Raw genomic sequence first — 16,001 nt, 5'->3', positions numbered from 1 at the left:
AATGTAATTTCCATATTTAATCATATAAGTTTTACCCCTTCACTGAATGCGAGTGTGAGTGTGAGTGTGAGTGTGTGTGTGTGTGTGTGTGTGTGTGTGTGTGTGTGTGTGTGTGTGTGTGTGTCTGTGTGTCTGTGTGTGTGTGAAGAAGAAGACCGGAAAGTCTAGCTTTTAGCTTTAAGGGATTTTTGTTTTATTCCTTTCTCCAACCTGTCAGTGACTTGTTGCCATGGTAGCATTAAGACAGAGGAGAAACTCAGTGAGTGTGTTTGTGTGACTGTGTGTGAAGCTGATGGATGAGGCTGCAGTGGCCAGATGTGGTCATCGACACACGCCCTGTCATTTCACTGGCACACACACACACACGCACTGTATTAGCACTTTCACACAAAATATAGATGAAGATTGAAATGTGGAACTGACAAGATAGTAGTCAAATTAAAAAAATTAGTTGTGCTACAAGAAGACAAACAGTTTTGTGAAAAACGTGATAAAAATGTTTAAACACGTCCATAATTGTGTTTCGACCTTAAATTCCGTTCAGTCAGTGTAATCTCAGTAAAATGTTGAGAACTTACTGCACTGAGGAGACATGTAAAGGCTCAGTGGTTGATCGTGTATCTGTAAAATCTTGGGTAATAAACCTGAATTCATCCGTACGCCTCAATACCACAAGGGATAACTAAGCAAACTCTCTCTCTCTCTCTCTCTCTCTCTCTCTCTCTCTCTCTCTCTCTCTCTCTCTCAATGTTTTTTTTTTTTCAATTCAATATGCTTTATTGGTATGATTGTCAGACAGTATTGCCAAAGCGTTACAGACAATATGATAATCATAACAAGAAAAAATACACGTACACACATATGATGTATTAAGTAAAACAGAATGAATCAGTAAAAAGAACAAGAACACTAATCATTATAATCATTGTATAGAAGGCCTACCAAAGTAATTAGTGTTTAGGATCAATAAAGAAACAATTAACAACAATATATTGTTACAAAATGGTGAGTATGAGATGTGACATAAATAAATGAAAAGGCAGTGTGGGGAGACTGACTATAGCTGTCATGGGTTTTCGTGCCGTGACATGCTCTAACGTGTCACACTGCTTCTATGGCGCTGAATTTTTATTCTGGTCACAGAGGGAATCAAAACTTTTATTTTTTGTTAAAGAACTCGTGTAGCAAGTGTGGCAGGAAACGTCTCTGTGTCTCCACCCGTCTCTGTGGACAGAGCTGACACGGCCTGTCTTCTCTTGGCGGCCGGGTCTCACCTGTGTCGGCCAGTTTCTATGTCCCGGCTGTGATGATTGCGTCTGTACATAGTCGGGGTCTTTCTCAGTGTCTGATCCCTCATGATGGTCACACAGTCTGCTGCTGCGTACTGACTGTTTACAGCCAAATAACATTGAAGTTTGTGTTGTACTTGTGTGCTCCATGTACAATCACACCAGTTCTGTTAGAGTCTTATACTGTGTGATGCTTATAATGAACTGTAAACAGTCTTATTATGCACCTTGTGGACTGTGAACCACGACTCATGAAAAGCTTGGTTGTGGGTTCTGATGGTTAAAATTAAGACTGTCATCAGTTCGTGTCAAAATTGTGTCGTTTTCATTTTCACATCACACTCATGAACATCTCCTACAGCAGACTGCACCAGCATATTGATTAGTAAACAACTCCATGTAAACAAACAGCTGGATGCTGTTGAACCAGTGAACTTACTGGACATATTCACTTCAGTCCGTTTAACTGGATACAGCAATACAACAAGGATGAAACTGATTTAGTTGAACTGGGATTGAAAAACACACACACACGCACACACACACACACACACACACACACACACACACACACACACACACACACACACACACAGAGGAATGTTGAGCCAATACCTGTTAAGTCATGTGTGACCAGTAACAGTTAAACCATCTGCTCTGACCTCTTTAGACCCATTGTCTTCACTGTATACTGTAAAGCACAGTCACACACACACAATAACAAGAAGCTAAATCAAACCTAATGCTGAATAATGTTACTGAATCATAATCATTATAGCACTTACGGCTTGTGGATTCATATGATACAATATTTGTCCGTTTCTAACCCTCTCTGCTGTAACTTCTGAAATATTAGTGAGCGTGATAATTAAGAGTGTTTACTCTCTGAGACCTGGAGGGAAGAACGGATAAATGGATGCACAGTAACACATTCACTCATGCAAAGACAAGGACTGATCATGTTCGCATGTGAACAGATACGTAACTTGCACCTGTGAATAAATATTTTACAAACACTTGCAAATAGTGCATGACAATAAATGAGAAGGAGCTGTATATATATATATATATACAAAAGATAAATAAGTAACAAGTAAAAGCATATCAAGCTTATGTTAGATGCAGATAGTCTGACACTCGTGTCTTTAAATATCTTAAATACAAATTGTAAATTCAGACATGCGCTCATAAACAATTAATTCACTCACACATTTTGAGCTAGACCCGGTGATACTAAGAGTAACACTTGTGCTGTGTGCTACGTGTCACGTGTCATGCGTTATGCGTTATGTGTTATGTGCGTGTTACGCTACTCCCACAAGCACTACTATAGAAAAATTTCACTTTTGCTTTTCCTATTTTGCTTCTTTGATTGGATTTATTGTGTTGCGTGTTTGGCCTCAAAAATGTTTCCAGATGCTGTTAAAATTATTTTACATTATTCACGTGAAAAGCACTCCCTGTTTAAAACACACACACACGCACACACACGCACACACACACACACACACACACATACGCACACAAACGCGCACACACACACATACACACACACACACACATCAATAAGACAGAATTCATGCTGTGCTCTCCGAAAAACAATTTACAAACACATATCCACACATGCACAGAACATCAATAAATGTACACAGAATATAAGGTGTGCACTCATGCATTAACAATGTACACACACACACACACACACACACACACATACACACTCACACAAATACACGCATACCCTCACACTCAGGGTGCTGGAATAAAGTGTGACCTGAGGCCAGCCAGTCACGTCTGACCACAGGTTGACCATCTGCCCTCCTTAAGGCTGGACTCATTTAGCAGATGGCGTAACAGCAATACACATTTCTGAATGCATTGTACAGATACATTAAAGGTGCCATGTGACACTTTTCCACATCTATAAATCATGACTGCATTAGTGTTATTTTCATACACTGGGGTAACTGGTAGACTCTGCCAGCCTCAGAATTTTACATTGGTTGATTTTCATCAGAAAAGGAAGAGGGTGTTGTTTTCCAACACAAACACAATGGTGCTTCCAGAGTTTCTGGTGAAAGCTGATGTAAAAGAAAAAAGGTTTTATAATGAACTTTCAGGTAGTTTTACATTTTCACATCTGTTGTCCTTGAACAATTTTATCTCTTTATCTATCTCACTCAAATTCAAATTCAAAGGTGCTTTATTGACACAACAGATTTAGCAAGAAAAATGTTGCCAAAAGCATCAAAATGTAATATCCAAAAGTACTAAATACAAAATGCAACAACACCAAGGTTAGGTCTAGGTCAGACCAAGGACTTCACCATTAAAATAAAACTCACAGATCATCTAACTCCTCAAACATCCCCAAAAACCAATAGGGCTTCTACTTCAGTAGTACTGTGGCGAGCTTGCATGTCATCCTCTCTCTCTCTCCCCAACTATCCTATCCCTCTCTCTCTCACTGTGACTATTGTAAAAGGCAAAAAGCCAAAAAAATAACAAAAAAACAACCAATTCAAGTAATAATGTTTGAATTTACATATGAGTTGATTTATAATTGAAAACAACACGTATACACTCCTCACTGCTAGGTCTTGTGCTCACTCGCAGACAGTTTGTGAAACACAAAATTTAACATGATATTCTAACACATTTACTGCCCGACCACAAGGGGTCGCTTTCCACGGACCACTCTTTTGAGAAAGGCTGGCCAAGGTCAGTCACTGTCCCCTCAGGTCGATATACTGTATATTATTCAGCAAGCTCTCACTCCCTCTCTCACATCCAGGGACCCTGAACCAGCGCAGCTGGGGTAAGAAGTACCCGTCATGTAACAGCGCCAGGCAGTCTCCCGTGGACATCGACGAAACGTTTACCCAGGTTCGGCTGCAGTACCAAAACCTGCAACTAGAGGGCTGGGACCGACTGACGGCGGAGTCCAGCACCATTCACAACAATGGGAAGACTGGTATGTTGATGTTTCCCCATGTTTCTCCTTAATGTTCGTTCCCTGCAGTGCCTGGTATTTAGCATTTTGAGAAAAAACAAATATCACCATAAACAATATCAACATAATAAAAAGACATTAAATCTAAGTTGCTGAAGCCATGTTAGCAATGCTGTCATACAAGAAATCAAACAACAAGCTGTTTCACTTGTATTGAGAGAGAAGCAACATGTAGGGTTTTTCTTTTTCTCTTCAATCCCAGACAAGAGCTTATTGAAGCAGAAAGCAGAGTAGGAAGCTGCAGTATGTAATAGATCCTACGAACATGATTGAGACATTATTCTGCTGCTGTAAAACACAACATCTTAATCCCTAGATGTGGAAAGAAGCTTAAGTCTCAGATCCCCCCCCAAAAAAAACAATTCACAACCTGGAGGTTAATGAAGAAGAGAAGCAGCGAGGATTTAAAGGAGAAAGAGTCAGACAATGAAAGAGAAGAAGACGGAGAGAGCAAGTAATTCAGAGAGAAGCAACCAGAGGAACAGCAGCACAGAGAGATCATGTGGAGAGAGACGGAAGATTGATAGAGATGAAACTGAGCAACAGAAAAAAGGCAGCAAAAAAGCAAGCAAGAGTTGTGTAAAGTGTGTGTGTGTTTGTGTGTGTGTGTGTGTGTGTGTGTGTGTGTGTGTGTGTGTGTGTGTGTGTGTGTGTCATACATACATAGATAGAAAAAAGGAGCAGGTGAGAGAAATGTGGATGATGTGAAGGGACAGTGAGAAGAAGGAGAAAGGCAGAGTGTGGACTGAAAAACAAATGAAAAGATGTCTGAGCTATCTTCACCATCTTTCCAATATCGCCTGGTGTGTGTGTGTGTCTGTGTGTGTGTGTGTGTGTGTGTGTGTGCGTGTGTCTGCCCCCTCTATATGTTAATGGTCCTAAAATTGATCTCCCTTTTTCTCTGTGAAGTCAGAGAGGAAATTGCATATTTTAACAGAGATTGCGTAGCTGCCATGTTATTATGAGAGAAATATACGGCGGCTCTGTTTCACTGCACTGAATGTCCTACGATCAACACAGTGACTGTCACAGAAATGTGTTAAGAAACTGTTATCCAGCATTAATCATTTGGATTTTTTTTTCTTTTTTGTCTTGTTTTTTGCTTTGTTTTTTGATTTACCGCCTCATCAAACAAACTCCAAAATCCTCTACATTTTACACACAGCTATTAGAGCGTGGAGACGTTATTTCAATCCTCTGAAAAGCTATGGGGATTGAAATTAACATAACTTCTGTACTTTTCTAGTGGCCAATGTTTTTAGTTTAAGTCTCCAAATGTGAGATTCCTCACTGATGGAAATATCAGGATATTATTTTCACTTATATTTTGTTTTGTTTCTTCACCTGCAGTCCACCCACAATCAGGGATGGGAATTAATAAGATTTTATTGATATTAATGCCATTACCATATTTTCTTAACTATTCCTGATCAATTTTCTGTGTGAAAAAAAAATATCTTCAAATATAAAAAAACTGTTCATACTATAACTTGGCTGAATACATGATGGTTACTATTTTGTTGTTATTTACTGAGAGATGTGCATCCGTATATCCCAGTATGCCGAACTAATAAACAATATTGAATCAATAGTCAATGTCAATCCATCTTGCATTCGTCCAGAGTTGTTACTAAACCTCGACTGAGAGACTAAATAATGACTGTCCTGTTTTAGGATGATGGCTGTTATTAAGTAGCAGAACAGCCCTGAAAGTGGGTGGTGAGCGAAAGGCTAGAGACGCACAGACAGAGAGCGCTGCACTGTAAGCTAGCACCAACAAGTTCATTGCTGTTCCCTGCAATTCGCTGCCATTGTGTTGTTTTCTCTTCATGACCAGAAGGATAGTTCCGCTTCATCCTCTCATCAAAGCTGTAAACACTGACACCAGCTTTCACGTGAAAGAGAGGCTGGGTCCTTGCGTAGTTTGCGGAGCCCTATACAACTTGCGTCGTGAGCATATAGACCCGCCCGGCTCTGAAAACATGCAGGCATCCATAAAAGCTCGGTGGCATACGATTCTGATGGTTCAGACAATTAAGATCCAGTTTTTTGATTCCCATCCCAACCCACAATCACTTTTAACTAGCACCCATCATTAAAATATAGTTTTTGCAGGTTACATGTTGGTTTATCTTTGTCTCTGGTCTGGGTTTCCCTGAAAACAGCCTCTAGTCTCCATTAAACTACCTGCGTCTTAAGGCACTTGAACTTTAGCTTCATGTTCTTGGTTGTTAAACCAAGGAAAAAAAAAAAACATTTTACAAATCAACCCATCATGTGCATTTTATCGGACCCTCCCATTCTTTGCCACACATCACCTTTTCAACACGTTGGTTTCCACAAAGGTTAAATTTAAGCGCATGTGTGTGTTTTAGTGGCCATCAATGTGGAAGGGGAGTTCTTTGTGAGTGGAGGAGGGCTGAGCTCCAGGTTTCGTGTCAGTAGGATCACCTTCCACTGGGGCCGCTGCAATGCAACGTCAGATGGGTCCGAGCACAGCCTGAATGGGATGAAATACCCTCTGGAGGTAAAGAAAGTGCCCGTTTGTCCTCTCGCTGTTCCTACATGTGTCCACCATTGAAGCCTGAGTTCAGCAAACCTCCCTGTTTCTTGCTCTCATTCAGATGCAGATCTACTGTTACGATCCAGATGACTTTCATAGTCTGGATGATGCGATTAGGGAGGGAGGGAGGGTGGCTGCCTTGGTTGTGCTCTTTGAGGTAGGTTGACGAGTTGGTTTGTGACCCAGTGTTAGGGATCAATCTGTTCCTCCTCAGATAAATTAAAGTAATATGGCAGCTTCCTGTCTGTGAAAGCCAAAACAGAATGTCACGTTCTCATCCGCAGATCAGCCTGGACGACAACGAGAACGTTAATCCAGTTGTTGATGCCGTCAACACCGTCAGCAGGTTTGGTAAGTCACTTCTACATAACAAAAATGCAGGTGTAGCTGGGTACAGATGGTAACATAATACTCTTTAACCTGGAGGGAGTAGAATAACAACACACATTGAACACTGTACAGATTTGTTTTTTTCCAAGTAGAAAACGCACTGAAGTAAATTTGATTTGTTATTCATCAGCTAAAATTATAACAGTGTTCAGGAGAATATTTTATTTAAAGGTCCCATATAGTCTAAACGTCTCTGTCCATGTGTTGTTTGATTATAAAGCAGGTCTAGGTTCGATATTAATACTGTGAAAGTATCAAAGCGCTCAGTCCACAGAGAAATGCACACAGCCTGTATTCAGAAACTGAGTCTTAATACCAGCCGTCAGGAATTCTGTAACTTTGTGATGTCACAACAAAGCAGTCACCACTCTCAGCCATGTCCCCAGCTCCCAGACCCGACATCCAACCTTTTTTTGATGTTGATGTTTTTTCTGAAATGCAGTGTGTCACTCAGAAAACAGTCAGCCAATCAGAACGTTCAGAGCCTCGAATAAAACACAGGAAAAGTGTAGGTTACGGGACATAAAATCAACAGAGAGAGCAGCAGAATAATGGTGGTCAGCAGAGCAACTAACAGATAAATCATGATAGCCCGCACATTCATTCTAAATAAGAGTTTGAGACAGTGTACTCTAATGTCTTTGGTGTTAAAATTGTGGATCAAAGCAGCGTTGTTTCATGCGAAAACACTAGAAGTATAATTACACAAGAAATGATGCTTTTCTCTCTTAAATGATACAAATATTAAAGATCTCTCATTGGCTCATCATGAATATCATAGACTTAACAAACAAACATTTTAAAACGCTTGATTCAAGGTCGTCATTCAGCTCAGGACATTTTTTCGTGATGAGATTTTTTTTTTTCTTTGCCAGGTAAGAGCGGGTCATTGGAAGCTTTCACCCTGCGCTCCCTGCTGCCCAACAACACAGATAAATATTACATTTACAACGGTTCCCTGACCGCTCCTCCCTGCTCTGAAACGGTGGAATGGGTCGTCTTCAAACAAACCGTGGCCATATCAGAAACACAGGTCAGTAGGTTTTGACACACACATTCACACAGGTGTCCACTGTGACTAACCAGCGCTCGTTTCTTTCTGAACAGATCAGCATCTAGAATCACAAATCCTGTAATAAATAGAAGAGTCGGCTTGAGTCAAATTGGTTTTCATTCACTCGCAGTCATGAAAAAAGCTTCTTTTGAAATCACTGACAGCAGCTACTACGACCAAATGGATGCAGCATTGTGTCTGATGAGAGCTCGCAAGCTTTATGATGCAAATTTTCAATTTTTAATGTCAGACACTCGCAGTCACACTCATGTAGAGCTTTGAAATAATGAAAAAAAGAAAAGTCCATATGGGTTTTTTGGTGCTGCCTCATGTAAAAGTCATAAAAAAACATCAATGGACGTTGGCTTCAGGGTTCAGTGTAAAAAGACAAACGTCTCTTCATTGCCGCCGGTGGCTGTTGTGTCTGGTAGTTTGTGGCTGGTTTCAGGTCAGCCGTCTTTGATGTGTGCACAACAGAAAAACCAAACGTCACACTGAAGTGATGCAATGTGACAGGCTCAGTAAAATGTGAATGTACAAAATAGGGTTTTTGCAGAGGTATAATCTGGCGAAGAAGAAGACAGCCTGCCGTGCAGTGACAACACACACTGACACTGTCGCATTACTGCAGTTTGATTCCAGGCTGAAGACATTTTAGGAGGATCCTCCTTTTGTCTGAGGATGGAATCATCTGTGTAATAACCATCAATTATGTAGCTGAATAATAGAGAGTGGATAAGGTCACGCCACGTGATTGTGTGTGTTTTGTATGTGCATACTTGTGTGTGTATGCTTGTGTTTGTCTGTGTTTGCGTGATTGAAACGGGGGTGGTAAGGCACGGGCACATCGTAGCTAACCAAAAATAGAGCAGTGCTGTCTCTCTGCTGCTGCCTGGCACCAACACAAGCCTCTTAAACACACTCGTGCGCACGCACACACACACACACACACACACACACACAAACACACTCACATGTTTCAGTTTCTGGTTTATTTTGGCAACTGCCAGGAAAAACAGGAGAAATGCAACAGACACATGTTTCTTTGCCGTCCGTCTGTTCACCCTGTTCTCTGTCTCTTCTGCGTCCGCCTGTCTTCTCGCCAGTTGGAGGCGTTTTGTGAGGTGATGACCATGGAGCAGGCCGGCTATGTGATGCTGACAGATTACCTCCAGAACAACTTCAGGGAGCAGCAGCAGCAGTTCATGGGTCAGGTGTTTGCCTCGTACACCGGAGTGGAGGACGTGCTCACACCCAGTACGTCAAGTTTTCTGCTTGTTTGTTTCATTTTAGTTGATTTCTACCTTTAACTCACAATAATGCAATTCAGTTAATTCATTTAATTTTGCATTCAGTTACTTCACTTCCATATAAAGTTTTTTAATCATAGGAAAACACACTGTACATGTATTTTCATGTTGCTTCTAAATTTCAGAGAGAAATATTTTACTTTACTTTTTACCCTTCTACATTTATTTAACAAACGTAGTTACTAGTTTCTATTCAGATTCAGTTCATTCAACTAATTATATACAATATCTGTGATCAGCTTGCAAAATAAGATGCATTAATGGTAAATGGACTGCAACTATATAGAACTTTTCTAGTCATATGGACGACTCAAAGTGCTTTACATTATAAGCCACATTCACACACACGCGCATACAGCACATTTTCTATGCATCCTGTGTTTTTCTATCACACACGGATCAAACATTGGGCACAATTTGGGGTTCAGCATCTGACTTGAGGAGCCAGGAATTGAACCACTGACCTTCTGATTAGTGGACGACCCGCTCTGCGTCCTGAACCACAGGCCCCCCGTTGTTACAGATGAAACCACCCAGCAGTGTGTAATGTAGTTAAAAATATCTCCGTCTTGAGCAGCTGCAACATTTAAATGCTACTTAAATAATTAAACAGTAATAAAGTACAGTGAACAGTCACCTTCCAGTCACAGACTAGAGTTGAACCTTCTTTGATGTAATTCTGTACTTCTTGGTACGTTAGGGTCTTCTATGGACTTATGGTGGTCAGTAACATTCATGACCATTTATCTAAATTTAGTTTGTGCTCCCACAGTAATCTGTTAGTGATACAAACAGAATTTGTAACATGTTACAGTAAAGACTCAAATACTACTTTAAATCAATAAAGTTTGAGTTTTACATGATGTTTTCTGGCTGGAGAGTGAAGCTTTTTTTATGTGATCAAATTCAGAAAAATCATTTTTTAATTCATTATTTTCATAATGAATCATTTCAGTCATTTCCTAAGCAGAAATAGAAAAGATACAAAAATTCTGTGGTTAAAAAAACTGAGAGACTTTGCTGCTTTTCTAAGCCGAAGCTTTAGACTGTTGGTCAAACGACACACAATGTCTTAAGATGTCACTTTGGACATTTCATAGACTGAACCATGAATCAATGAACAGATTAATTAATAATGAAAATAATTTTTCGTTGCAAGCTTACAAAATAATACCGTACATAAACAAAAACAATCATTTTCTAACAAAATAAGGAAATTATGACCAAAACATGGAATCAGTTATCATGTAATTATTGTATAAAATAACTGATTTCCATTCTCTGATTCTGTTGCTGCTTTAATGCGTCTCTTCCACCTTCGCTCTCAGTTTTCAGTTTTGTTTTGTTTCAGTCTTCTCGCTCTCAGTGCCGAGCCTGTTTTGACACAGAGGCTCATGTGACAACTTGCATGTTGGGCTGTGACATGTTGTGAAAAATCCTTCCCTATTAGGCTTTGAAGTGGTCGAGAGTGTCCTCACCTGTTTAATTTATACCAAATTCTGGACAGTGCGGTGGAGAATATTCAACCCCCCTCGGAGATCAATATAAATTATATTATTCATCTTATTTTTTTCCATGACTGAAAATATTGCCCTTCTTCTCCTTCCTCTGCAGCACGATCATCAAAAGATATAATTCAGACGCTCTCCATCTTCATAAAGTCGCCCCTCTAGTAAAGTGGGTCTTTTGGGTTGCCAGGGAGCTCGACTTTGTAGTTCAGTGCCCCTGCTTCTCTCAGCGCAGGCAATTTATTTTGCTGCTCTTTTTGAAATTGAAATAAAGTATTCAGAAATTCAGAGAAGGGTCTTTTTGCCTGTAACAAATTTGTGATCCCACACACACACGCACACACACACACACACACACACACACACACACACACACACACACTCAGCTCCCACTCATTGCCACACTCACCTCCTGAATTGGCCTTTTTGAAATGTATTCCTATTTTCCTCCATTTTCGGTGCAGTTGATTATCATCACGTCACCTTCAGCAGCATTGATCAGATTTAAATGTTTTCCTGCCTCTAAACCGCACAATCTAATAACTCAACTTCTTTCCCGACCTCCCTCTCTCTGTGCTGTCTCCAGCCTGCAGCTCAGAGCCAGAGAACGTTCAGGCCGACGCCCAGAACGACACCACCATCGTGGTGACGTGGGAGCGTCCCCGCGTGGTTTACGACACCACCATCGACTGGTACACCGTCACCTACCAGAGGCTGCAGGGCCGAGACCAGAGCAAGCAGGAGTACCGGACCGACGGGGACCAGGATGTGGTAGGATGAAGATTTCTCCACCTTCTCCAAGAACCAAACAAAAGCGTCACCTCACAAACACTCGCTGTTGAATGGATGTAATTTCAATAATTTGCACCATTATCCACACAGACAGATGATTTACGCAGGACTTATAAATAAATAATAGGTATAAGTTACAGTCATTTTGTTAGATTCATCTGCTCTCACTCTCCAGCTCTTACTCGCTGAAAGTGCTGTCGGGCTCTGGATTGATCAAAGTAATCGATTGATTGATAGTGACGATCAATCTTGGCCTCTTAACGGGTCACTTAGTGTCCCTTAATGTGACCAATATTTGTGTGTGTGTATTGACCTCTATATCTGTATATGCGCACACACTCTGCATATATGTAGACTAAGTCATCAATATACAGACCAACCAAGCACAACACAAATGACGGACTGTTGTAAACCTTTTGTTTACACCTTTTTATGTGCATGTACATAATCTGTTATTACACATGTAGAGTTTTCCATTCTTATTTCAGTGTTTTTTTTCTTTTTATTGTAGGTTTGGGTGTTTTATTGTGTGTTTTTATATGGTTCTTTATATTGACAAAAGATTACAACTAATAATATTAGATATTTCTTCTAAAATCGAATCATCGAATAAGAAGCGACAAGGACAATAATTATTTATTATTTTAAGATTTGTAAACGATGATAATGCAGTTATAACGAATTTATGACTGGAGACTATCAATGCATTTATGCACTCAAGTTCATGTTACCATAGTTATTTGCATTTGTGCTATACAAATACACCATTATTGGTGATTATGGGAAAACTTTCAGTAACCTGTTCTGAAGAGAATTAAACATTGACATATTAAGAGTCTAAAGGGTAAACAGGAAGTCACCATTAAGAACTCTTGTTCTGTGATTTGTAAATTTGTATTGAAAGTGAAAAGAAATTTCATAGTAGAAATATATTTCAATCTGTGATTCCCAGCCAGGTTGACAGGTGATTCTGCAGGAAGATGAAAACATTGTGGAGTAAAAATAGAATTTTATGACTCTCTAAAAATTTGGAGGAAAATAAACATGTAAATATGATTACAAATCGCCATGATGCCAATCTTTATTTATTTTCCCAATAATCAATAGACCAGCACCTGTGATGAGGTGTCTGACAGGACACTAGTCGTAATATCTGAACTCCACCTGCAGTGAATGAGAGAGCATGAAAACCAGTGAGAAGTCAAGCAGAGAAATAGATATTAGATACTTAAATGTGCTAAATTAATGGTTGAAAAGTCGAGTACTGCCACTCCATGTGGTCTTAGTATGAATGAAAACTTCATCAAATCTACTGGGAAAAAAAAAAAACCTCTCTCTTTCTGCTTAATAGTGTGAAATAACATCCAGTTCAAAATTGATTCAAATGAAAGACATTGCAACAAGAGAGGTGATGATGAAGGAGTGCTTGACAGGTGTCATACGAAAACAGGTTTGGAGCCACTAATTTAAACTCACCTGTTACTTCATAGGGTGCCATCATTTCCAGCCTGCTGGCCAACAGCAGCTACGTGGTTCAGGTGGTGGCTATTTGTACCAACGGACTCAGAGGACGATGGAGCGACCAGATTATAGTGGACATGCCGCTGGAAGACCCTGGTACACACACACACACACACACACACACACACACACACACACACACACACACACAAACTGGTACAGTGTAAGAGTGAGTATTTTAACTTCTAAGATTTTATTTCTGTCCTCTCTGTAGAAAGTGATTCGGATCCTGACGCAGGCACAAAAGATTTGGACGGCAACAGGGAGGTAGGGCAGTCTGTGTGTGTGTTTTCACCTGACACCACTCTGCATGTTGGTATTCAATCATATCATTGAGACTAATTATTATGCAAATGGTTGTAATTATGTCAGTAGAGGCTCGTCGTTGAGTGGTACCAAAGTTTATGAGGGGACTGTTCAGCATGTTTAGGAGAGATTAAAAAAAGCAATGAAACACCAGTGCAGACTCTGCTCTTCCAAACAGCATTAATGTAAATGACTTTATATGTCTTCAGATAATTGTAGAAGCAAACAAGACAACTACACCACCATTTTGACTTTGGTCCAATGTTCATATTCACTAAAAATCCTTGATTTTTCTGTGATGTTTGTCCTTCATAATCATGTACAATATGTAACTGAAGATGTGGTGACGCAGCCTCACACAGCAGTGCTTCTTCCCTCCTGGCAGCTCTCATCTAAATCCAGATGGGGGAAGCCTGAGGACCAAAATCAGGTGGATTTGTCTCCAGAGGACCACAGCCCTGTGGAGGAGATCCCAGTGGAGCAGACCAGAGTTTACCAGAACCAGCCTACACGCCACCAGGACCAACCGAGAGACCAAACCCAAGCGAACCAGAACATCCCGGTCCAGTTCAGCACCCGTTCAACCCCAAAGCCTTCCTCTGATTCTGCAGTTCTGCAGAAAACTCGACTCAACCAGACTGTGAAAAAGAAACCAGGCCGAAACAGGTCTAAACCAGATGATATGGATCAGAACTGGATTGATCAGGACAGGAGGATCCCAGCACACCGGACCTTTACTAATGCGGGTTTTGACAGCAATGGTGCGATCTGGGTAACTGAGGTAACTGAACAGCCGGGCTTCCTGTTTCCAGTTGCTCGGACCACGACGCTACCGACGATCCACAGACAGATCACAGAAGAGGCTTCACTGGCAGTGCTGCCACATCAGGTACTTTACTTGAGCCTCCTTTGATATCTGATTAAATTTGATGCCTAATGTTGAAACAAACAATTAGTTTACAAAATGTACTGCGGTGTTTGTTGTAGTAAGTTCTAAATACCAGACTAGTATGTTTTAACTCAAGCTTGTCCAGAGTTTTGTCTCTGTTTCTTCTTTTCTTCTTTTGTTTCTTCGTGTAAGAACCCACAGTCTGTTTTTATCCACTGTCTCGTTCACTCACAGTCGAGAGATCCCATTCCACCAGACCAAGCTGGTGAAAGTGGCCTCCCCTCTGCCCAGTCCGAGCTCTACACCCCTCCTGTGGAGGAAATCCAGGTCACAGATATCTTCTATGAAGACACAGTCAACAACTTCCCATCGGACACCACCACCACCTCGGCTGCATCAGAGTATCCTGCCGCTGTGCTGCCAGGTCAGATTTACAGGAAGAGATTTTTCTTTTTTGGCAGGCTTGTTTACCAAAAACATCTTTGGTTGGTGGGCTGCTCTTCATCCAATGCTGGGGAGGAATACTAAGGGGATGAATAATGTCTTGATTGTGTGTTTTTATAGTTTTTATAGTTTTAATTGAAACATCTTTTTAAAAAGGTTCTGTAAGCGATCGTCACTGCCACTAGATGTCGCACTAGAACACCAGCATCTCAGATCAAAACAAACGCTTTGTCTGCCTCACATCTGGCCTCCCTTCCACACATGTTAGCAAGTTAGCTAACGTTATCATGTCTACTGTAGCCAGTCAGAGATGAAAACAGACATGTAACATTATGTAGCCATCAACTTATTTACGCATGGAGGAGAAGAAAAGTCAGTTCTGAGTCAAGCTGGACCCTTAAGCAGCACGTAAGGCTCTCCATCTCGAAAAAGCCAGATCAGTATTGACTCCAGGGTCAGACTGGGAAAGAAATTCAGCCTTGGGACTGGCCGCACAAATGACACTGACGGGGCCAGTAAACACTTTGGATGTTTTGACAGGTTACCAGCCGAGAGGGATTTGAGCCGGTCGTCCCCGTGGCTAGTCCACTGGTCCCTGTGTGTTTATAAACGTAGGGAGGCCCAATGGTTTAACAGGAGGGACACACTAACATGCATGTGCTGCCAGAAACACAGACCAGAGAAACTCAGATTACAACAAATATCTTTACATATATCTTTACATATAAAATAGTCGTTTGCTGCCATATTATTGTTGAAAATCTTGTTTACCGAACCTTTGAATTTTAATTTATGATTTTTTAAATTGTTTTCAGCTTAATAATATCAAAAGCTACTGGTGTTACTTTATATAAGCTCAGATGACTTCAGTTAACTGAGTTGTTGTCATTATACTGTAGGTAATGGCTGTGAATGGCTGTTG

General features: G+C 40.7%; 1 protein-coding gene across 4 annotated transcripts in view; it reads left to right on the top strand.

Annotated features, from left to right (window-relative positions):
* Positions 1 to 16,001, top strand: part of ptprz1b (protein tyrosine phosphatase receptor type Z1b) — a 71,649-nt gene that overhangs the window by 39,152 nt on the left and 16,496 nt on the right. For all 4 annotated transcript variants that reach the window (XM_087175046.1, XM_023409974.2, XM_087175045.1 and 1 more), the window contains exons 3-13: positions 4,084 to 4,263; positions 6,678 to 6,829; positions 6,927 to 7,022; positions 7,150 to 7,216; positions 8,131 to 8,288; positions 9,416 to 9,566; positions 11,714 to 11,898; positions 13,410 to 13,536; positions 13,655 to 13,707; positions 14,132 to 14,635; positions 14,870 to 15,059. In XM_087175046.1, coding sequence (XP_087031172.1) covers positions 4,084 to 4,263; positions 6,678 to 6,829; positions 6,927 to 7,022; positions 7,150 to 7,216; positions 8,131 to 8,288; positions 9,416 to 9,566; positions 11,714 to 11,898; positions 13,410 to 13,536; positions 13,655 to 13,707; positions 14,132 to 14,635; positions 14,870 to 15,059 — 1,863 coding nt within the window. The remainder of the gene's footprint in view (positions 1 to 4,083; positions 4,264 to 6,677; positions 6,830 to 6,926; positions 7,023 to 7,149; positions 7,217 to 8,130; positions 8,289 to 9,415; positions 9,567 to 11,713; positions 11,899 to 13,409; positions 13,537 to 13,654; positions 13,708 to 14,131; positions 14,636 to 14,869; positions 15,060 to 16,001) is intronic.

This window comes from Seriola lalandi, unplaced genomic scaffold (assembly GCF_002814215.2).
Source record: "Seriola lalandi dorsalis isolate HSWRI2012SDOR001 ecotype SW California unplaced genomic scaffold, Sedor1 jcf7180002054410, whole genome shotgun sequence".
Classification (NCBI taxonomy): domain Eukaryota; kingdom Metazoa; phylum Chordata; class Actinopteri; order Carangiformes; family Carangidae; genus Seriola; species Seriola lalandi.
Note: the sequence above shows the minus strand (reverse complement) of the source record. Positions and strands in the feature narration are given on the sequence as shown.